The sequence below is a fragment of the Geospiza fortis genome, unplaced genomic scaffold, assembly GCF_000277835.1.
Source record: "Geospiza fortis unplaced genomic scaffold, GeoFor_1.0 scaffold104, whole genome shotgun sequence".
NCBI classification, from domain to species: domain Eukaryota; kingdom Metazoa; phylum Chordata; class Aves; order Passeriformes; family Thraupidae; genus Geospiza; species Geospiza fortis.
The window spans coordinates 395,890-419,514 of record NW_005054325.1 but is presented as its reverse complement, the minus strand read 5'-3'; the positions used below and the strand labels follow the sequence as shown (position 1 = coordinate 419,514).

General features: G+C 39.5%; 1 protein-coding gene across 5 annotated transcripts in view; it reads right to left on the bottom strand.

The window, feature by feature from the left end:
• Window positions 1-23,625, bottom strand: part of COL15A1 (collagen type XV alpha 1 chain) — a 119,742-nt gene that overhangs the window by 24,229 nt on the left and 71,888 nt on the right. For 3 of the 5 annotated variants that reach the window (XM_031056979.1, XM_031056981.1, XM_031056980.1), the window contains exons 16-25: window positions 23,279-23,347; window positions 20,877-20,921; window positions 15,820-15,882; window positions 14,874-14,909; window positions 14,697-14,780; window positions 9,576-9,641; window positions 7,735-7,770; window positions 5,146-5,208; window positions 3,084-3,161; window positions 2,926-2,961 (exon numbers count right to left, since the gene is read on the bottom strand). In XM_031056979.1, the coding sequence (XP_030912839.1) occupies window positions 2,926-2,961; window positions 3,084-3,161; window positions 5,146-5,208; window positions 7,735-7,770; window positions 9,576-9,641; window positions 14,697-14,780; window positions 14,874-14,909; window positions 15,820-15,882; window positions 20,877-20,921; window positions 23,279-23,347 (576 nt within the window). The remainder of the gene's footprint in view (window positions 1-2,925; window positions 2,962-3,083; window positions 3,162-5,145; window positions 5,209-7,734; window positions 7,771-9,575; window positions 9,642-14,696; window positions 14,781-14,873; window positions 14,910-15,819; window positions 15,883-20,876; window positions 20,922-23,278; window positions 23,348-23,625) is intronic. The other 2 variants (XM_031056982.1, XM_031056983.1) reach the window with 2 other exon arrangements.

Sequence of the window (23,625 nt, the reverse complement as noted above, 5' to 3'; positions counted from 1 at the left end):
AAACTGAAAACTGAACTGGAAATTCATAAGCAGTTACCATATGAACATATTAATTTATAATGTCACCATTGTAATCAGAATTTAAAGCTCACTAATGTCAGCTGAAACTACTTGCAGCTGGTAAGACTTTTATTAATCTTCTATTTTATTTCCTGTTTGAAGGTAATTTCTACCCATGTGAACAAAGTTAATGCCTGTGTCTCAATCAGGCAAGAGATTGCTGGTGAATTTCAATATTGTGCCCCAAAATTTCAAAATTCACCTTTCCATGATACCACATCCAGTAATGAGGTTTGGGGGAAAAAAAAGGCAATCAAAAATATTTAAAAAAAAGCAATCCAAAAGCATTTTCCTATTTCAGTCTCTGGTACCTGAGCCTTTAAAGATCATGTAAATCTGAACTTTAATCAGCAGTGAGAACAACTAGAAACAGACTTTTTCAGTTTAAATAGGGAGCAGTGTCTGATCCCATGCTTTAACTGGGATTTCAAACATTAACAATGCGAGAGTTGATTCAGCTGGGGCCACCTTTATTATTTTCTTTAAGTGCCAGCCCAGTCTGTCAGGTGTTAGCAACTCCCTGAGAGAAGCCAGCAGTCACAGCTAGAAGTGAAAGAAGGAAGCATGGAAGCCACAGGAGTTTTGCTTACCACAAAAGTTTCTCTTACACCAGCACAATAGATCTGGACACTGAGGTTCTCACTAAGTGCTCTCCTTCAGTGATATGCAGCCATTTCCTTCACTCACAGGGAACAGCATAATCCAGCATGTAAAAGATCCTCATTTCTCTGGTGGCGGGAGCTCGGATTCAGTCTGTTGCTTCTGCTTTTGCTAACAATTGTACTGACCTCCTGATTATCCCTAGTTCTCATCTGCCAAACTACTACTTCTCTGTAGCTCCTTGTGCTCCAAGCTCCTGTGATCCTACCTTCTGTCCACCTGAAGTCTCAAAGAGGAGCAGAGCAATGGCTAGGGATTTGATTTTAAATTCTGGAAATCTGTATATGGGTCTAAAAGCAGAGAGGAACAATCAGAGTCCCCCACTGCCTCAAAGTTGTTCCTGGGCCAGAGACTCCCTTGGAGCAAAGTGGAACAGAGCTATTGCACTAAAACCTTGAATAAGTTATCTGTCAGGGTCTCTGACACAGCACTTGAAATCTGTACACTTTTGCTGCACAGGCCTCACACTAACTACAGATGATTTTTTTCTATGGGACAACACCAAATTGTACCACCCCATTAGCAGTGATGATCAAACCTGAGTTCTGCGCTCAGAAGAGAGCTGGCTGAGCAAAGCTTTGAGACAGGCTCCCTGTGCCAAACTTTCCTGAAGTGTAACCATTCCCACCAGTGCTGGCAAGAACTTCTTTTTCTGCTTGCTGAACTGTATGATGGCAGTATAAAAGGATATGTAAAACACAAAGCTTGGGGCTGAGAGGAAAAGGACCTGTCTGCTGGATGCAGGATGCACAGCAAGTAGCAGTGAACATTAGCCAGAACACGAGGAATTCCAAATAAATATAAGGACAATTTTTTTTACTTCAGAGTTTGTCAAATGTTTGGAATGTGCTGCCCAGAAAGGTTGTGGAATTTCTATCCTAAGAGTTGTTGAAAACTTCACTTGACACTTGACTTCCTGATTTAAAGAGACCTGCTCCAGGCAGTGATGTGCACAAGATCATCTCTGAAGTCCACTTTCATTCAAAGTTATTCTGTGTCAAGTCAAAAGGGTAGATCATCTTGCAGTCATACAAAGAGAAGGAACTGAACATCCCTTCTGGTAAATTAGGATAGCCTCCTCAGGGTGTTCTGATACACAGTAATTTAAAAAGCAGTTACTCAGCACACCCAGTTACCCCCTTTGGAAGGCTACAGAAACTGATGTAAAAATCTCCTATGCATCTCGGTGTGCAGAAATGTCAACACCCCACTAACATTCACTAAGGCACAACAGTGACCAGGCTATATGAAAAGCAGAAACAAAGAAATATCCTTGACATCCTTGATTTTTGGAATATTTGACTAGAAGAAATTGGCCCTCTAACACTGCTGAGTCTGGGCAACTGTTCTTATTTTATAACTAATTCATTGTGCTTTCTTACGACCTTCCATGTCCAGTCAAAAGTATCAGACCAAATACCTGAAAGAAGGCCTCTAAATCCTGATTTTGGTACGTGGTCCTACTCTGCTGCCTGGTGTACAGCTTTCTCAGAATCCAACACAGCTGCAATTTATTGGCATTGACAGAAATTGAGCCAATGCAATTAGTTGTTTTAATGTAAATCAGAGAATAATTTAGGTGGAAAGAGAGGGATCCTCTTGCACAACCCCTTGCTTACAAGACAAACTTGTATGTTAGGCTTGTAGGTTAGGTCATGCCACTCAACACCTTGTTCCAGAATCCATCATCTCCCTGGGCATCTATTTCTGTGTTTAATCACTTTTAACATGAATTTTTGCCTTTATATCTATATATGTCACAAGATCTTTGTTACTTGTCGTTTTCCTGTGCACCTCTGAGAAGGACCTGATTTTTTTTTATGATTCCCTTTCAGGTTGCAGCAGGGAGCAATTAGAGCTCCTCTTAGCCTTTTATCTTCAGAGCTAAAGAAACCCAGTTCACTCAGAGTCAAAAATCATCCAAATTTCTAGCTCTGATGATATTTCACAGTCAGCTTACACAGTAACAGATACATTTGTTCTACCAGAATTTAAGCTCTGCATAAGTCAGTAGTTACAGCGCCACATACATAACAAGCACATTCTTTTCTGAAGGAACTGATGGCTCTGAAGCACAAATACTCCTTATCATCCCTACTCAGAAGGAAAGAAAAGCTAACCATGCTACCTTTACATTTACTAGTATTTGTAAGGCCAAAGCAAAATTAAAAAATAAAAAACCATTCATCTTTGGAATCATCTTACCATTGGTCCCACTGGTCCCATCACTCCAGCTTCGCCCTGTTGAGGACCAACACAGAGAGAGAGCAATGACAAGAAGAATTCCTGCAATGTCTAGCAGAGGTGGCTGGTAACACGGCCACCAAATAATTCTGAAAGAACACAACACAGTATTAGCTCACCTTCTCCCCTTTTCTTCCTAATAATTCAGTTAAAGATCCTTCAGCAGAAATGATAGCTCCTGGTTCTCCCTTTTCACCCTGCAATTATCAGAGTAATTACTGTTTACAAAGCAGTTCCCAGTGAATCAGAAGTCAAGGCAGCATTACTTTTGTTCGAGGCATGACAGATTAGTCATGCTGCAATATCAAACATAAAGTGATATCAGTATGAGTAGGGTGAATCTTGATTCTGGGGAAGAAAAGAGATGATCTTTCTAAAAACATAATAAAGTACACTAAAAATATCTCCATGAGAAGAATAAGTTCTTATTTTTCTAGAAAGAGTTAATTTGCTCTCCATAGAGTAAGTATGTGAAACATGCTGTGTTCACAAAAGGTCTCTGCCAAAGGCAAACAGGTTATTGTTGTCTTCTAGTGTACCATCAGCTTAATGGTCAGTAAACCCTGCAGGAAATGTCCCATCTTGATAGACCAGTAAATGTTCAGATTTTACTATCAGGAAAGCATGAATCATTCTCTCTATGTGCCTTGCATGATGCAACCTCATTAACTTTAGTGAAGGTCAAGTCCCAGAGCTCAAACTGTGACCCTCTGAAGTCCTGTTCCACCACCACAAATTATCACTTAGTGCTAAGTGCATGGTTCCCAGGCTGGGTCATTCAGCTGTAACTTTCCACTTCCTACCTCATGCAGCTTGCTACAACATCTTTCCCAAGATGTCATGGAAGAAATCTAGCTTGAAGCTAGCAATAGCATTGCTGATTAAAGTGCGAGTCCGGGTTATAGACCTTTCATTGAACTCTAGGTGCTGTAACTCAGTTCTTCTCACAGGTTCTTAAACTATTGTGAGTCTTTGAAGTCTCCCTGAAGATACTTTGGATACTTTGGAGTCTCCCTAAGACTTGGTTGGCTTCACTGACTTTATCTTCTATGAGAATGTATGGACCTGAGGTTGAATTTCATGATCCTTTAAGTAAAGGTGTCTGTACATCTTCACTGGGGTTCCCAAACTTCATCACTCTTGGGCATAGCCTGGTGTTCACAGCTCAGAAACACCATCAGAGACATCACTATGTCTTTGGTGCATCCAAAATTAAATGCTTTCAAAGCTTTGAGTTCTTGCCAGTGCAGACACCAGAAGCAAAAAAAAAGAGCACCAACCAAAAAACAAAAGTACAACCTCCACAACCTAAACCAAAAATCACCCAACTAGTTCTAAGGTTGAGCTTGATCATTTAATGCATTTTGTATAAGAACAGGAAACCTTATGATAAGCAGGGACTGGTAAACATGGCCTGAAAGCTTTCCTTCTGAGCAATGACAATGCGGTTCATCTGCTACCCCATTTAAACCATAATGAACCATTTCCAAGTCTTCCTATTACTTGTGAGAAAGTGAGCTCAGCTAAGCAGAAAGTGGTTTTGTTTTTCTTTCTTGGTATCCCCAATATATTAGATGTTCCTCTCCCCTGCTTCCTGAAGGTTGATAAGAAGGGGAAGAAACTGGAAAAGCTGCATTATTTACAGAAGAACAGAGTCAGTCTTTAGTACCCTCTCAGCAGAGCTATAAAATACACACTTTTTGTGAAGAAACATGAGAAAGAATCCTAAGAAGAGAGTAACACAAGTCTTAAAATCCTAAACTTTGGGAATTGAAAATTGCAGTCCTCATTCTGTAGGCAAAGCTCTCTCTGGCATAGGAGGAGGAAAAGATCGATCTTTTTTTTTTATTTGGGCTTTTGGATAGGATCCCAGGGTGTCAGCACAACAATCAGCTGGCAAGAAGAGGTCACTTCATGTTTAATGTTTAAAGAGACTTAACCTGATAAGTGCATACTGCACTGATGAATTTCAACACTGGTGCAGGAAGATTAGCTCTTGGTAAGATTATATCAGGGGAGGTCATTTAGCATTTTCACATTCCCCCTAGTACATTTTTCACATGAGCTTATTAAAATCCCAATTTCTACAGAAATTAGAATCATTGAACTTCTAATGTCACTAAGTACTTGTCATTTAACACATTTCTCAGTCTATACTTTCCCTTATGCATTTTTTCATACCTGTTGTCCTTTAGGTCCTTGTGATCCAGGCAAACCAGTATCACCCTTTGGACCCCGAGGGCCCTAGGCAAAAACAAGTACATAAATCCATAGTGATATTTGTGAACAATATGGAACTAGGCTATTTTACTAAATGTAATTTTAAATTACTGGCAAACTTGAACTTAAATCACTCTGGTTGCAATCTAAGAATTCTTACAAGACTAAATTGCTCTCTGAATAAAGTTATTCCCTAAACCAGATATCACATAAGGAAAGTCTTTTAGAAAGACCAAAATGAAAAATACCTGATGTTTATCACAGTGTAGATGATACACACATTCACAAAGGGAAATATGCAAACATTAATAAGAGTGGAAATTCAACCTAAAATTCTCTATTTCTTCTGTATTCAATCCTCTCTCTTTCCATGATCATTTAGCCAGACTGATTTTCAACAGAATTTCTGAAGATGTATTTTTAACAGTATGTTAAAAAAAAAGAAAAAAAAAGGAAAAAAAAGAATATATGAAATAGAGTTTATCTATTTGAAAACAAGATTATTTCTTTATCTGCTTTGTGGGGAAAGCATTCCTATCAGATCATATTGTACTTTACAATCGTCCAAGAGCATTCAGAAGCATTCTTTTTGCTCACTAAGATCTAAACTCAAGTCTACATAATTTCTGCATTTGTCAAGAGATACATAAAAGACATGAGGTGAGATCAAGAATGGTATTTTCATGTCTGTAGAAATTCTATAAGGGACAGAGACCAAGAATTCATTTTATCATCTTCTAAATGTTATCAGCTCTTTTTCAAATGAAATGTATGTCTGAGGAGTTTTTTCCCTCTTTCTTTGCAGTCCATGATATTCAGGACTCAGCAAGCAACCTTCTGTGGAATTTTGGGCAATTTGCCAGCATTTTGTTAACATCTTTTGTCAACTTTCCCAGTATTCTGCTTAATTGTTCTCAGGCAATAGACAAAGGATCCTGAGACCATATGCATGCGCTGAACTGTCAAACAATCATAACAAGGGAAAGTAATTCCATCCCATCACACAGAATATGAAGACAATAATTAGAACAATACTTTCTGAAGTCATAAGCTAAATAATCACAGAATCACAGAGTATTCTGGGTTGGAAGAGACCTACAAGGATCATCAAAGTCCAGCTCTTGGCTCTGCCCAGGACACCCCAAGAGTCACTCCATGTGCCTGAGAGCATTGTCTAAACTCTCATTGAGTTCTGTCAGGCTTGGTGCTGTGACCATTTCCCTGTGGAGCCTGTTCCAGTGCCCAACAAATCTGTGGTGAAGAACCTTTTCCTAATATCCAACCTTAGCCTCCCCATACACAACTTCAGGCCATTCCCTCAGGTCCTGTCACTGGTCAGCACAGAGAAGGGAGCAGTGTCTGCCCCTCCTCTTCCCCTCACAAGGAAGTTGACTGCAATGAGGTCTCCCCTCCATCTCCTCTTCTCCAGGCTGAACAGACCAAGTGCTCTCAGCTGCTCCTCACACAGCTTCCCTTCAAGGCCCTTCCCCATCTTCACAGGCCTCCTTTGGACACCCTCTAACAGTTTAATGTCTTTCTTATATTGTGGCACTCAAAACTGCCCCCAGCACTGGAGGTGAGGCTGCCCCAGCCCAGAGCAGCCCAGGACAACCCCCTCCCTTGCCTGGCTGGCCATGCTGCGCCTGATGTCCCCCAGGACGGGGCTGGCACTCCTGGCTGCCAGGGCACTGCTGACTCAGATTCACCCTAAGACCAACCAGGACTTCCAGGTCTTTTTCTCTGGCATTACTTTCCAGCATCTCATTCCCTGGTTTACATGCACAACAAGGGTGACCATCCCAGGCGCAGAATCTGCCCCTTTCCCTTGTTGAACATCATACAGCTGGTGATCCTTCAGCCCTCTGATTTATGTAGGTATCTCTGCAGGCTCTTTCTGCCTTGGAGGGAGTTAACAGCATCCCCCAGTTTTGTATTGTCCACAAAGCTGGTATCCTTCCAAGTCCCATGTCTAAGTCATCGATGAGGATGCTTATACGTGTTTGCATGGCAGTCTGAGCCCAATAGGTAAGTAGCACAGCAAAAGGCGCCTTTTGATACTATGGTTGTGAAATGCTTATATGATAGCCCTGGTATGTTATTATGAAAAATCATAAATATTTTCTAAAGAATAAAATAAAAAGGGAACATCTTATAGGGCTTTCCTGTATTCTGTAGTGGTGACAAAAAAGCCCGAGGAATAACACAGTTACGTATGTATACACACAGATAACATTTAGAATTCCATTTGTTCCATTTATTTCTCCTATACAGCGTAGGCCTTTCCTTAGGTAGTAATTTTCCATTAATTACACCCAGATTTAAACTACAGAACTGACACTGAGATGAGCCTAGCAGAATATACTTCGTTTCCAACAGAATAAATTTCTAGCTCAGTTGGTAACTTCCGAAGACCTACAGCATCCTCTATGAAAATTTATTAGACTTCATGCAAATTGTGTACAAGATACATTTAAAAAAATATTAAACTGTATTGAAAAATACTTAAAAATCCCAGGAAATACATTTAAATCCTAGGCAATTAACACTTACAGGAAATCCTGGTAGACCTGGCTTGCCATCTGGGCCCTGCAAAATTAAAAAACTCACACCCTTATAAACACATATTACAGACTTGCAAAACAGAATATGCATTTTTCATGTATTGTGTGATTTCTGAATATCAACTTATCTGCTACTGAATTAAGAACTTCATTCAGTTGACAGTAAAGGTGTGAACCTCCACAACACCCTATCTTCTAATTTAGCATTTACTCTCAAAAACTGGTGAGGCAGAGATCCAGAAAAGACTGAAAAAGGATGACATTTTCTACATATGAAAGGCATGCGACCATTATTCAGCCTCCTCTGAATCTTTTCCAGATGCCAGCACAGAGACCACAGCAGCCACTCAGCTTTCCCATTTTGGTCCTGGATGTCTTTGGATAGAAAACAGACTGTGTAATAGTCTGAGAATAGAATCACAGATTGGGATTTGTATTGGGCACATTTAAGATTGCCCTGCTCTGGTGACTGCAGAGACACACTTTAATTCTGGTTCAGATCAGCAGAATGTTTATTTCCCCATCCACTATGAGACTGCACCTGACAAGGGTTAGAGCTTTGAGACTGAGGTTCAAATCTTTCTGCCTGTAACGGCTCTTCAAGCTACAGAACCTGCTTCTTTTTTGTGGGAATGTGACTCTAACATCTATCACAAAACAAAGGTGTGAATTACCTGTGGCAAGTACTGTGGCAGAGCTCACGAAAGGGGACCCATACTGTCCCGGCGTCCTATTATGTCCAGGGATTAGGAGAACCAGGTCTTTGGGAAATACATGAAAGTACCCTTCCATGAAAACTGTTTTACTCATAAGCATGGCTGGATGGAGCCACAATAACATGAAGTTGTCCTAAGGTTTAACAAGTGGGAAAGAGCCATGCTAGGCTAGCAGAAAAAGGTTACAAGCTGCTGCTGGAGCTAATGCCCTTCTTCCCAGTTCAATGACACATTCTGTAAATATTTGTTTTGAGGCAGCTGTAACAATAAGATACAAAGTTTTTGCAAACTTTATGTAGAGTGAAATTCTTCTATTGGCTATGAACATTCTGACTTTCTTCGTTTCATCAGGGATTTAATGTGGAGGAGATCACTGTGCTCACCAACAAGAAAACAGACAAAATTGAATACACAAACTGGAATTCACAAATTAAACTAGCTGTAAAGAAAGGTTCTTAATTTGTGGTGGTTAAGTTTTTGCAAATTGCAACATGTTGTACACTTCTGGAAAAGTTTGAATAGTCTCCATGACCGGAAAAGGTAGATTTCTCTTTGGATCCAGTGCTAGGAACTTCAAATCATTACCAAGGAGCATTCAGCATTTCAAGTATTTGACTGAACTATTTTGCAGCTAGAAGAGAACCTCAATTTCACATCTTTTGTTGTCTTATGAAATACCTAGTTTTTCATTCACAGATATAACTTGTGTGAGACTAAACTCATAGACAGGAGTCTAGCATTTCTAGTTGAAGTCTCAAGCAGAACTGAGCAAAATAGTTTTTATCCCAATACTTTGTAACTTGAAAAACAAGAAGGAAAAAAAAGTGGAAGAAATTTAAATCTTGGACTCTATTTTTGCAACAGTTCTACATTTCTATAATTCTGAGCATATAGTTCAGAATCAGAGATAAGCCAATTTATTTCATATAAATATGTAAAAGTAGTTTGTTCACAGAGAACTGAGTTCTGCCTGAAAGTACTTCCACAGAGTTTCGTGCTGAAGTTAGCAGAAACACAATCCTAAAGTATAGGAAACTCATCTCAAGTTGATACTCAAAAGAAGATGTTGAAGGTAGAGCAAATCTGAAGATTTAGTAAAGCAGCATATACTCACTGGAGGCCCAAACAGTCCTTTAATTTCAGTAAAATTAGAAATTCCATCTGTCTCATTGAGAAGTAACTGAAAAGGAGGTTAAGAAACAGGTTATTTCAAATGGTTTATCTAAGGCTCACACAAATTTTTAGAAAGGTAAATTATCTCTTTATAACTATGAAAAAACCCCAAAAATAAATAAGGTGACAGAAAAGGCTCTCTACTTCTAATTTTCTTTATACATCTGGAATAAAAAAATCCTAGAATTTCTTTTACATTTATTCTGTAAAGATCTCAGAATGCTTTTAGAAATTTAATTAACTGAGTCACGTTTTTAATTTGAAAGCTATGACACCAAATTTTGCAGCCTGAAGCCATTTCTCCTTAGTAAGATAAAGATCAAATTGAGGTTTTATGCTCCAGTGTGTCACTGGCATTCTAAGATGGTGAATCAGTCTGAGCACACTCATCCTCTGCTGCAGAGCTGAAGTTTTAATTATATTCTGGACATGTCTGCATCTCACCATGCAGCACCATGCTGTGATTCCTAAGTCAGCACTGGTCACACTGCTGTGTCTGAAACTTGCCCGGAACCCCAAACTGTGATGGTGAGCAGCTCCTGCACCACCCAGCACTGAGTCTCAGGATGCCTGAACAGCACAGTGTAATTGCACTGCTTCCTATCCAGGAATTGGTGAGCTCTCCATTAGCCCAGGCATTTCTGCATAATTCAATTACATAATCCTAATAATGAAGGTGGACAGGGACTTCAGAGCTCTGGTCCAGGACTCCTCAATGCCAGGACAGGGCATGCCTTCAGGTGGCAGGGATTTACTTAGCCCATGAATAAACACATTGTCACTGAGGTTTTGTGAGATTTGAATACCTCTTTTACTCGCTGCAACCATGTGTAGATCAACATGACCAGACCACAATATTTTACAACATTTGTTATGAATACATTATCCAGGAATTGAGTTTGAAACTCCATTGCTTTGAATAGGAGGTTTGACCACATGCCCTCCAGAGATCACTTCCAATACTCTTATGAGTCTCTGAATACTATTTTTTGAATCCAGATCACACATCCTATCCTATCCTATCCTATCCTATCCTATCCTATCCTATCCTATCCTATCCTATCCTATCCTATCCTATCCTATCCTATCCTATCCATTGTCATCTGAGTATGGCAGTGTATGGGCAGCTTTCTGTACTTTGAGTTCATGTTGAATAATTCATACAGCTAAAGCTTACTGCTTCTACTGGGTACTTCTTTCTACTCCCCGTCCTCATGTTCTACAAAAATCACCAGAGAAATTCTCAAGTAAAAATAGAGTTTAGATCCTACAGGCAGCACTCCATCTCCCAGACTGCATGAACTCTGCTGCACTCTTCAGGGATAGTATGATGCCCTTGGTCCCACTCTATTTCCAGTTTTACATGGCCCAGAAAAGGAACAGGACATGGGCTGCTACTTTAATGACAGTAATAAAAGAGTCTGCTGCTGCGATTGTTCTGCTTTATCTGGTGGCAGAAATCCAGGAGCCCTGGGTTTACATGGTCTTTTCATTGTGGAATCATTCATTATTCATTGTTTTTGGGCTCAATCCAAACTATATTGAAGTCAGTGAAAAGAATCCCGAAGGCTTTGCTGAGTTTGGGATCAGGCACATTGCATATTTTACACATACAGTTGATCTGCAAGTGGAAATTGTGATTGGAAGACAGAAAACTGTACATAATGCTGAAGAACATTTGAAAACAAAAGGTAGAAAAGTGATGACTAGAGGAAAAGATTGCACTCTTCACAACCTCCTCCAGGTATATAATTATTCCGCTTTGAGTTTGGATGTGCAAATAGCTTTAATTAACAACAATCCAGCTATATAACTCTTCAACACATTGAATTAGTTCAGAAAGTGCTAACTACAATAGTAAGGACAACATTGTTTTCCATATTTTCTTCACTGTTATATTTTAGGATGATGGTCTGGATTAGTTTCTAAGTAAACCTTCAGCTTTGCATCCAAAAGGCCTTGTCAGAATTATAGAAATTCTATAATATAGAAATTCCTTGTCAGAATTATAGAAATTCTGGCCTTATCAGAATAGAAAGAACAGGCTGAACAAAATCTTTTGACATCTGCTATACACCCTCAGCACTAACCATTCTTTGTGACTTTTGTTTCTTGTACCTAAACTATGGGTAAATAGTGCCAGCCAAAAGTAAAGGTTTGAAAGTTTGAAATTTAAATCCAATAACATTTCTCTATTCAAAATTACTTCTGTACTATACCAAACTAAATTTGTGTGATAAAATCATAGCAACAAATATTATGGTTTTCTGGTTATCATGATTCCACTCATGAAAATGCACTGAGTATCACCAACTATGCTCTGAAAGAGTGAAATAGCCAATATAGGATGAGAAATATTGATTTTAGTGTTTTGGAATATCAAGCAGCAGCAAACAGAGGAATACTTTTTTTAAAAACATGATGAGTCAGAGCAGACTTCCTGATCAATCACAGGAGGCAACAGAGCAGGCAGCAAGGACAGGAAGCCTCTGAGAGGCACATTGTTGGTGGGAACTGCAGAAGCCTGGAAATGGATAGGTTCCACTGCAGACCTCAGTTTTCCCCTAACACTTATTTTCATGGTATGAGAAGTGGTTCTCGAAGGAACCAAATCCCCTCCATTCACATAGGGGCCAGGTGAAATGAGAAGGAAACCAAGGTCCACTTTTCAGTGCAGCTCAATCAATGTGCTATCAGCCAGATGCTTACTGGTGAGGCCTGGCCCTGAGCCACAGCTGTCCTTGTAAGCTCCAAATATTTCAACAGTGCTGAAACTGAACTAACTCTTTATTTGCTTATATTTTTGTCAAGCAACATAAAGTTGGTTTAGTTGTAGCCACACAGCCCTTCTTAAGCAAACTTCCTTCCAACTCTGATGGATAAGTCCGTTGGACTTCTGTAGCCCAAGAAGTATTGTTCTTGGCTACACAATGGTTAAATGAATGACCCTGACCTGGAGAGTAATCTCTCTAAGTGCCCTGTGGTTCACTCAGATCACTGATCTCTGCTGCTCTAGCCACATCAAGCCAATATCCACATTACAACAGCTGGCAGTGTTATTTATTTTAGTTCTGCAATTCCAACTGCAATTGATAGGTCTGCTTGTAATAGTTCTTTTCCATATTTGAAGCTTACTATGAAAGATGAGAGACTGAGTCAACAAAACACACTTGGATAATTTAATGTCTATCTCAGCAAACTTACTGCAAACAAATGTCCTGCTCTTACACAAACATTTGTGAGATAGGAAGAATTCAATGTCGACGTATACTTCCCCACACGTTTCATGAACTGTATCAAAATCCAGTACACCAAGTTCTCAGAGAAATCTTCTGATTAACAATACAGAGCGTTTGACAGCTCTTGATGTACCTCCCAGAACACCTATATTACAAATGTATATAAAGCCATAAATGCTCTCAATTTTTTAAAAGAGCTTACTTCTAAAACCCAAAAGTACTTAGAGAAGGAAACGGGATTCTGTATGGACTTGTAATACACCTAATGCAATACAGATTCTACCAGGCTCTATACATTTCAGTAATACATGGTAAAAGTAATTCATACAGGGGATTAGGAGGATGCACTTTAGGTTTCTTCAGACGCAGCTACATGTTTGACAGGTGTGTGGACTGTGACCAGTGCACATAGGGAGCCATGCAGCCTCCAGCAAGCGTCATTAGTTTATGTCAGCTTCAATAATCTTTTTTTGTTCTTTATATGTACTGTTCCCCCTCTGAGGCTGTCATAGTGGGTTTTTTTTCAAGTATTAATGAGCTATGGAGCAACACATTGAGGTTCATTTTTTCTGCAAACGAAGCTGTTTAGTCACTGATAAGAATTAAGGTCCCACAGTGGCACCGTGGCAGGGCTGTGAGAAAGAACACGAATTTTTACATCAGCATTTCTATCACAGCTATTGAACAGTTCCCCAGGAACTCCAACAGAATTGAGATAAAGTGTAGAGCTGCTGACGGTCCCACTATGAGCAGGACTTTGACCACAACCAACCAACCAACCAACCAACCAACCAACATTTCTAGAATTCTAAGTCTATAATTCTGCTCATCCAAGATTCAGGATCCAAGATCCTGGTATTCTGCATGGATTCCCAGTAAAGTCAGTAAAGAAAAAACACTTCAGGTAGGATGGGTGAGACCAGTGATGTGGCCTATGGGATGAAAATTAATGCTATATTTGCTATTGGTAGCAGAATCCTAAGTGAAAGCCCAGTTGTTTCAGTCAAAAAAGGTTATGTGTAGTTCAGCTTTATGATAAAGATGGCATCAAGCTCTCCTTAACACAGATTTCTCAGCTGGGCATTTTCTCTTGCAGTTACAAAGCACTTCTTACTGCCCTTATATGTATTCCTGTGGGCATGTCTGGCTGTTTTAGGCACCTCCACCTCTCAGAGGTGAAGTTTCCTGCAGTCACTCAAAGTTCCTCCAGATCTTAATGTTACACCAGGCCAACTACTAAGATTTTTGTTGTCAGCTCCAAGTGAGGTTCATCCTAATCTCCAGCCTTCATTACTGCATATAGTACTGTTTTTGCAAGGGCTGATGCACACACAGCAAAACTAACTGAAAATATACCTGCATCTAAATCATACTGGAGACTTTTTATGGGCTTCTACTATTTTACCCTTTGTTTCTTCCAGAGTCAGTTCTCTGGTTTGTATAGTGGACAACTATCAGGAAATTACTCTCCCCCACATACTGCTGTGTCTCAGGTCCTATGCTGTGTTAAATATTCCCAGTTTTGTATTTCTCTGTTGGTTTCTATTTCATGTTCACAACTTCTACAGAATCACCTAAGGAGTTTGTGCCAGATGCTCAGTATGATCTCATAACTCTTGTAGTTAAGCTCTTTACCCACTTTCTTCCAATCTAACATTTTCAAAACTAAATAATTTCATACAGAGACATATTGAGATTCTTTTGTTTTGAGGAATAGACTTATGTCCTGAATGTGAGCAGCAGAATTGCCAGTGTGTTAATCACTTGCGCCCTCTTCTCTGTAAGGGGAGTTACAGACCTCAATGCTCAACATGCACACTTACCTCAGGTATTGCTATGACTGGTCCCGGTGGTCCTGGTGGTCCAGGCGGTCCCACAATACTGTTCCCATCCTGTCCTGGTTCACCCTGTTTCAAAAGCATTACATGTGGAAAACCCATACACTAAGCACTACATTTCACATAGGTTTCTCGAACAGAGTGAAATCCACACAATCTCACCCGAGGTCCTGGGTCACCCTTCTCTCCTTTTGGACCCTTCAGGTGATTAAAAAAAAAAAGAAAAAAAGAGCATAAGTGATGTAAAAGGGGAAATTATGAAATATGTTCTCTCTTGCTTCACAAAAAGCACAGCAGTGAATTTCATGTACAGAACGATCAATTCCCAGCTCTCTCAAAACATGCATGGGGCCAACTAGTTTCAACCCAGATCTTCTGAAGGTTTGATGGTTAAAAGTATTTCCCAGAACTCTGACAGAATTCACAGACGACTAGAAGCACAATGGGCACAAAACATTTCATTAGCTGGGAATTAATCCAGTGAACATTTCTTTCACTGCACTGAAATCAGCCATCTCTGGCTGTGCTGTCCTTTTCCAGCATCAACCACATCAGCTGTGCCCAGGATTTCCCAGGAGACCAGATAGGAAAAGACAGGGAAGCTAAACTGTCATCTTTCAGGCAGCTTATTTCTAAGCTTGATCAGCCCCTCTGTAGAACTCCCTGTGCTGGAAATGCAGACACTTGTCTGGCACAAGTGAGAGGAAAGTGCCAGGGGATGAGCCCTGGGACTTCCCAAGCAAAGCACGCTGTAATCCTTGAGGGTCTTAAGCATGAGAAATAGATTAAAATCACCAATGTGCCTGCTGGCTTTCCTCTAATTAAAGGCAGAGCTGATTTCTGAATAATTAAAAGCAGAAGGAGCATTGAGAAATCAGAACTAGCCTCTGGAGATGCCTGTATCTCTTCTGACTGATGAGGGAGGCATGGGCAAGGTACAGTCTGCTTCTGTGTTTTTTGTCTGAGGTAACTGCTCCAGGTTAAGCAGGACAAACACAGCCCCAGCTCTTCACACTCTGCGAGCAAGCGCTGATCCTGCTGACCTGTAAGAGGTAGGTTTGGGAGCCAGTGTGTGTCAGTGATCAGAGAGGATGACAACCCTACTTACCACTTCTCCGGGATGCCCAGCAATGCCAGGAAAGCCTGGTTTTCCATCTGTGCCCGGCATCCCCTGCCACAAAGAATATACAGTTATTCTCTCTAAACTGCCTTCAGTTTCACACAAGCAGGAGGCTGCCACTGGGGAGGGTCACGATATGGCTCTGAACGGGCTGGTGGGCAGGTTTGGGGGAGACTCGTTATCTCATTAGTCGTCTGCTCTCTCCACTCCTCCTGCTCTTTCCCCCTCTCCAGAGCAGGCTTATGGCTTTTTTCCCCCTGCAGCTTCAATCATTTTTCACTGCTTCCACCCCTGCTTAGCAAAAGGATGAATTTCATTGCTTTCCCTCAAAATACATTTGATGAGTTTTTTCCATCCTTCAGTTAAGTGACTCTCAAGCTAGAGGAAGAGAAGGGATGTAGACATTGGCATTGGATGTAGACAGGAGTCAGTATGTGGGGCAAAACCACCCCCTGCTGTATTTTGATACAGACCTGTATGTGACTGCTGAAGCCTGACAGCTACTCTGCTCTACGGGAAAAACTGATGCACTAAGGATAGTGCAGTTTGCCCTGAGAAAAATGGATAAAAGAAGGTTCTAAATTCTTAAAGGACCAGATAAACAGTGAGCTACACTTTTTGCATCTGTTTTTCTCTGCATCATATGAAAGAGCAAAGGAAATGACACAGAGCAGCCTAATGATTCATCCGAAGGAACAATTACTCTTGTTAGCTTGTTTTTTTGGTGGGGTTTTTTTGGTGTCTGTTTTGTATGTGGTTTTGAGGGTTTTTTTGGTTTTTTTTTTTGGCTTTGAGGGTTTTTTTAATATGCTGGGGATTTTTTTTGTTTCATTTTGGTTTTTGGAAAATACTGTTTTGTTTCCAACTTTTTGCTCTGTTTGAAGAAAATTTTTTTGGGTTTTAACAGTAGATAGTACTACCATAAGAGATTTAATGTGCCTGCTTCATTAAGAAAGGATATTGGCACTGCTATTTCTGCTTTTGTCAGTAATCAGTGAGGCATGTGGGTCAGGAATAAAGTATGATTTCTGAAGTACTCTGTTCTTCATTTTATAAACAGTTTTATAGACAGGATAAAGGGTGTCTGACTGCTAATGGAATTTAGGCATCAAAGCAGCTACTGGATTTTGGTATCTGCGTGACCAGTAACAATGGTACTTGGGACATAAGTTTCTCAAGTGCTTATGGAAAATTATAAGCATCTATCTGCAGCAAACGTAAATGGGCAGAGGAAATAACCTTGGAACAACAGCTACTCTGCAACTGAATGTTGTCATTTCAGGCACGTTGATACTTGCAGGATAGCTTCCTACCATTACAAATGCTGAATAATTTCTCCCATTTGTTTTCCTAACGAAATTTAAATGGGAAGAAAAGATTCAGGATAGGTAAGATGTTTTAATGCAACTGATGTATCCAGAGACATCCTTCTTTCTAATTCCCATCATATTTTAAGAATGTAGCTTATTGCTCAGGTACAAGAGAACAAATATCTTTTTTAGTTTGAAGGTTAAAGGGATAAATTGCTTATTTTTAAAATAATCCTGTAGTCATTCCACTTAAAATACACACGTATTTCAAATGCACTCTCACATAAAACAATAATAATTAGTAGAAAAAGGACCTCAGAAGAAAGCACATGTAGGAATAATAAAGAAAATATTCTATAGTCTCAAACTGGTTAAGAGTTAAACTACAGTCCTGTATGTCAATGCATCAGCTTTAATTATCATGCTGACAAATATCTATGTGAAATGACAACATTCATAATATGCACAGCAGATGGAATTTATGGCAAGAAGAGTCCTGCTACATTGTTGGTATTTTTAAAAAATAAACAAGCAGATGCTGCTAGAAGACTGTGATAATACTCTTGTAAATACTTATCAAGCATAACTGCATTTATCTTGTTTCCTAGAGTAAATTTTGATTTCAGGGCTGTCCCAAATGCAGGAGAAGGATATTTCATTTCAATTTTTACTATTTTATTTTATTTTATTTTATTTTATATTTTATTTTATTTTATTTTATTTTATTTTATTTTATTATTTTGATTTTTAAAATTTTCTATGAGTCACATCAGCGCTCTCTGCTGGCTTATGGCTGCAAAAGACACTCAGGTCAGACAGGGACCAGAAAGGAGCAGCACAGTCCAAACAGGAGTTTTGGGGAGGGCTCCAAGAGGAGTCCAAAGCAGAACAGGCAGGGATTAAGACAGACATGAGCCTCCAACTGTAGCACAGACCTGTAGGGTGCTCTGGTGTGGGGTGAGAGCTACACACCACCATATGAAGGAACAGAGATACGTGGATGTTAGTTTTCTGTCTAAGCTTTGCTGATTTTTAATCTTCCTTCTGGTGAAAATGTGCAGGGCTTCGCAAGATGCCTTTGAAGACAAGCACCTTTTAGATGCAATTTTTAAACACAATTTTAACCACCACATTTTAGGCAGAAGTCGTAAGCACCAGGTTATACTGGCTCCTGATACTCATAATTCACCAGAGAAAGGGGTTTGTGAAGCCACCCTGGGCTTTAATGTGCTGACAGAGCAAGAGATGTTCATTAAGTGCATTCACTAAGTGCATGAAGAGATGAAAAGAAACAGAGGAAAGAAACAACTGAAGTTTTAGATCAGGTTAAATAAACTTCCCACCTTTGAACCTGGGAGACCTATATTGCCTCTTTCTCGCTGAAACAGAGACACAGAAGGGCTCTAGTATTAAAGTGAGCAGTAATTGCAAGGATTTTAAACATGTATGCTACTGTCCTTAAAAACAAAGGAACCCAATGGAGTAAAACAATCAGTAAAAATATGGCATATTTTTGGTAAAGTGATGTTTGGCATACATTTGTGATTTGGTTCTGAGGTTTTAATCACCCAGTTGCCACCCACATCTGAAGAGTTTGTGGTCACGACTCATTATTTTTGCTGAGCATTGACCAAGCCATGTTCCTGAAGCCTCATTCTGATGTTTGAAATCAGCTCATGGTAACATTCCCCAGTTCTACCACGGCAGCCATGACCTTGTGCCTCCACAAAGGACTAACCATCTGCCTCCAAGCCAGCTAACACAGTCCTCTCACACTGCTGCTCCCTCCACCTCCCCAGGCACTGCATCAAACCATGAGTGAAATAACGAACATTGCACTGTTCCACCTTTGGCACTGATTCTGCAGGATTTTAGCTCTAAATAGACACAGTTCCTCAATTTTTTAACAGACAGAGAACATCCAATTTAGTTTATTTCTTTGGAGATACAGAATATCAACTGGGATAATCAGCCATTGCCTCAAATGTTATGTTTATGCTTACCGCTTTTTGGGAGTTCATATATTCAAGAAGACTATAGACTGTTTTTTAACAAAAACTGCTTTTCATAATAATAAAAGTGAAAGCAGAATTTGGATTGATCCATGCTTACTTGCTAGGAAAGAGAAAAAATTTGATCATAGCTAGTCTTCTCTGACAGCTCTACTTGTCTGGGGTGTTTGAAGGATGAAAGATGCATGAAACAGAACTATACCTTCAATTCCTCGTGATGCATTAGCTCTTGGTTTTGGGAAGTGGGTGGTTGTTGTATTTTGCCACTGTTGCCTAGTAAAGTCATTTATAATCATGAAAAGTGGGTGTAAAATTCAACCCCATGAGAATGATAGTGTATTATAACCACTTTATATTAATTTTGCCATAGTATACCTGGTTTTGTAAGATGTCAGGCATGTTCCTTTCTGTTTCTCCTGTGTCTTGGGGAAGAATGACTCATGATTAAACCAAGGTGATGGTGAGGTCTCTTGGCCAAGGTTTATGACTATCTCTACTACTCCAACCCATTTCCTAAATCCTAGGAATTTTGCTGCCTCAATTTCTGAAGTCTTTGTGAAGCAGAATTTCTTAGACACAAAATTTCTAGCTAAGGGCAGAGAATAAGTTCTTAAAAATTTTTTTTCGGTCAGCGTGGAGACTCGGCACCTACACATGTGCACAGAGCAGCATCATGTGAGAGTACATCTATTCTTGCCAGTCCACTGCAGTATCACTCACCAACACGTGCTGTGCAAATTGTGTTCTTTTCACTCATAAGTAATGTGCTCCAGCAGCAGCAGGAGCAGTACACTATGGAGGGACTTTTTCAGCCCTAGAAGCTGAGCTTTACAGACTTTAGACAGAGGTGGCTGGCCAGATCTTTAGTGGCTGTTGTGCTATGAATTAGGTGTGGGCAGTTATTGCTGGCAATGGGCAGTCAGTGATTAGTGCTGCGTGTAAGTTCAGGTGAAAATTTCACAGTGAGAGGATGGGCGCTGCCACTTCTCATCTTCCACTTCCCGCTCTTTCAATGTTACTGTTCTTTCCCAGGGCAATGAATACCCTAAATTTCTTTAACTTCACATTTAAGGTGTTGTCATGCTGTACTGTTAACCTGAGTGGTAGTCGAGCTTTACATAGGAATAGGAAAAGCCTCTTCCTGTCTAGAGACCCATTCTGCAAATCTGCCCTTTTCTTCTGTGATTTTTCATCTCTCCATTTTTTTGCCTCATTGGTTACACAACCAGTAGCAGCATCAAAGTGCAAAAATTCAGGCACTTCTAAGCTCAAATAAAACCAAGGCAAAGTAGTCATTGCTCCTCCCTTCTTCCCCCCAGGGCCTTCCAGAATGTTTTCTTATCACTTCTGGGATCAGAAGGCCTCCTCATGCAGATTTCTCTTTCAACAGCATACAAGTAACCTCTCTGAGACCAGAGTGACATATAAATGAGCAACAAAGAGAAATTGCCAGATGTCCAAAAAAAATTTAACAAAGATGTGATGGAATGTAATAGCCCAGTTAGTATCTACTCACTGCTCTTGTTGGAGGTGAAATAATTGTAATACTATACATTCTGCATAGATATCCAGTGCAAATGGGAACAAAATTTGTCCCAGCTTAATCTGTATATGAATCTTAAAGGAAAGCTGCTATGTTTAGGCAAATTCTGATAATATAGAAATTAAAAAATATGAAAAAAATATACTAAAGCAATATAGGTTATCTTTCAATTATTTTTACCTTTGGTCCTAATGGTCCACGCTGTCCAGGTCTTCCTGCAGAACCCTATAAAAATTTACTTGTAAATCCACATGGCACTTCAAAATAATTTTTTTTCAGAAAAAAAATGTAACTCGCTACCATGACTGTTACAAAAACAATGCTGGAGACCTGTAGTGTTAATGGAGAGCAATAAAATGCACCTTTTCTTACAAATACAACTTTAGTGCTGTCACTGCATACAATACATATTTTTAGAAAATATTAGAAACAAATTTGTCCAAATTTAGCATTTGTTGTGATGTATTGCTTTCAACTGCTTACAGTTTTTGAATTTGCATTCTTGGCTAAAATTAAGATATGCTACCAGTTTAGAGGCAACACAGTCTTGCTAGGTTTAAAAGCAGTTTCCCAAAAGGTTTGTTTCAAAAATAATTTGGAAATTCAAATTCCTCTCATCTCTATATGGTGACATGGGTTGTAAAGAACAATTATGGCTCTTTGATGGTAAAATGGACAACAGTTCATTATTGGACATTGTAGAAAATAGAATGGAAGAGAAAGGAATTTGACAAAGTGATTGAATTGTTTTTATCTGGAACATGAAGGCAGATATAAACAGTATTACTAAATAATGAGAAAACACCAATGAAACTTTACACTGATCTGTGGAAGAAAAAAATAGAAACCCTGTAAACGAGAGCTGAGTTGTCAGAAAAAAAAATATATTTCTCCTTTAAAACCCAATTACTATTTTCTGATAAAAGATTAATAGAAATCTCAACAGATATGAAGACAGTGCCACTAAATGTAATTAATTTCTTAGCAGCTGTTTTGAGTTACAACCCCCTTTGAAGCAGATTCTCAGTTTTCACTTAAGCACCACTGGGTACTCTGGAGTTGTGATAAGGTGTAAATGGCTGATAGTGCAGTACCAGTAAGTATGTAAAAGCATTTTCATAATTTCAGCAAAATTCTTATTTTTCTTATCTCCTTTTTCTCATCTCTCTTCTGTACTGACTCAAACTTTGCAGAGTAATTAAGCAGTAACAGGAAAATTTTGTTCAACTGCAACAAGACATTTTTTGAATATTTATAGCTGAGTGACTTGGAAACAATGCCTGTTATAAAACCAATGTGAGAGTAAGGCTGTGACTAAGGCAGGTCAGAATGTGAAATTTTGGCCCTGCTTGTGGATACCCACTTGTTTCAGCGAACAGATTCAATATTTATTTTTGTAACAGTATTTTTGTACTATTTTTAGTATCTAGGAAAAGACGTAAGAGGTGGCAAAGTTCTCTAAGCTATCAGCTACAGTTTCAGTGACTCACAATTACTAGTACTTTAAACCAACACAATAAAGAGCTGCTCAAAGTCACTCCTGCCTCCAGTGTTCTGTTGGTGTCTGATGATTCATGGACTCACAGGCATAGGATTGTACAGGCCTGTGGAGGCCATCTAACCCAATCACCCCCTGGAAGCAGAACTGTCGCCAGCTTCAGATCAGGTCAGCCGTGTTTCTGTCCAGCAAAGCCTCGATAACTCCAAGACCAGACCTTCTGCAACCTCCCTGGGCAACTGCTCCAACCTCCTAGTGAACAGCCATCTCCTAAGGCTTAGCCTGAACATCCCAACCTCCAAATTGTGACCACTGTCCCTTGCTGCACCATCTGGCACTACAAGGGACAGTTCAGCTTCATCATACTTGCAGCTGCCCCTCAGAGACTCATTAAATAGCTATGGGATGGTGCCTTTGTCTCCTTTTGTTGCCAGACTAAACCACTGGAACTCCTTCTATTGTTAAGAATGACAATAAATCCAAATGATCTGGTTGATACCAATAGATTATATTCCCATGTTCCCTACTTGATGACTGAAGTAGCCCACACTAGCAAAAAATCTCCTGAGACACAATGATGGAGAAAAAAGCATACCTTTTTTCTGTGACATTGCTTCCATATTACTGGGAAAAATTTTTTAGTTTAAAAGTGGCATGTTGTATTACGCACATTTGTTTGTCAAACTATAACATTTCAGTTTAATCTTCATATGTGTGAGTCACTTTCATATGAGAGAAAGGAATCTATTAGGGCGAAGGGAGAAACAAAGAGCTAGATAACATAAAACCCCTTATTTCACCCTTTGATATCTCAAAAATATACCAGAGCAGAATAAAAAAAAAAATCATTAGCTAATGAGGGTCAGAGAAATGCCGTTCAGAGTTTTTGGAGGACACAGTTATTTAAATGACATTCTAGGGCAAGTGAATCCATTTCAATGTAGTGACTCTCAAACTATAGCTGACGGGGGCTATATGTTTCCAAAAAGCAGAATGGAGGAAACCTCTGTTTGGAAAAAAGCCCAAAACAAACCAAACAACTCAGTAACAATTTATACTCCCCTCCCTTAAAACATCCACTCACCTTTGGTTCCCTTGGTCTGGGAATTCTTGATTCACTTAACAGGTCGATGCTACCTGATCCTTCCATATCCTAATGGAAGAGACAAAATGCTACAGAAGTTAAGAATTTATCTTCTGGGTTTTTTTTCTGGTTGTGTTGTTTTGGTTTTTTTCCAACTGCTCTGTTTTCTGAAGTTCTGTAAAAACTGGAAACATACTGAGGCATAAATATTTTAATCTTTTCTCATTAACTTTTTTTTTCAGAGAAAAATGGATGATGTTCTGGAGATAGGCTTTGCTCAAATGTGATTAAAAACATGCTGGTCATCCTTACAGAAACTCTGGTCTTTACTGTCTTGCCAACTTGCC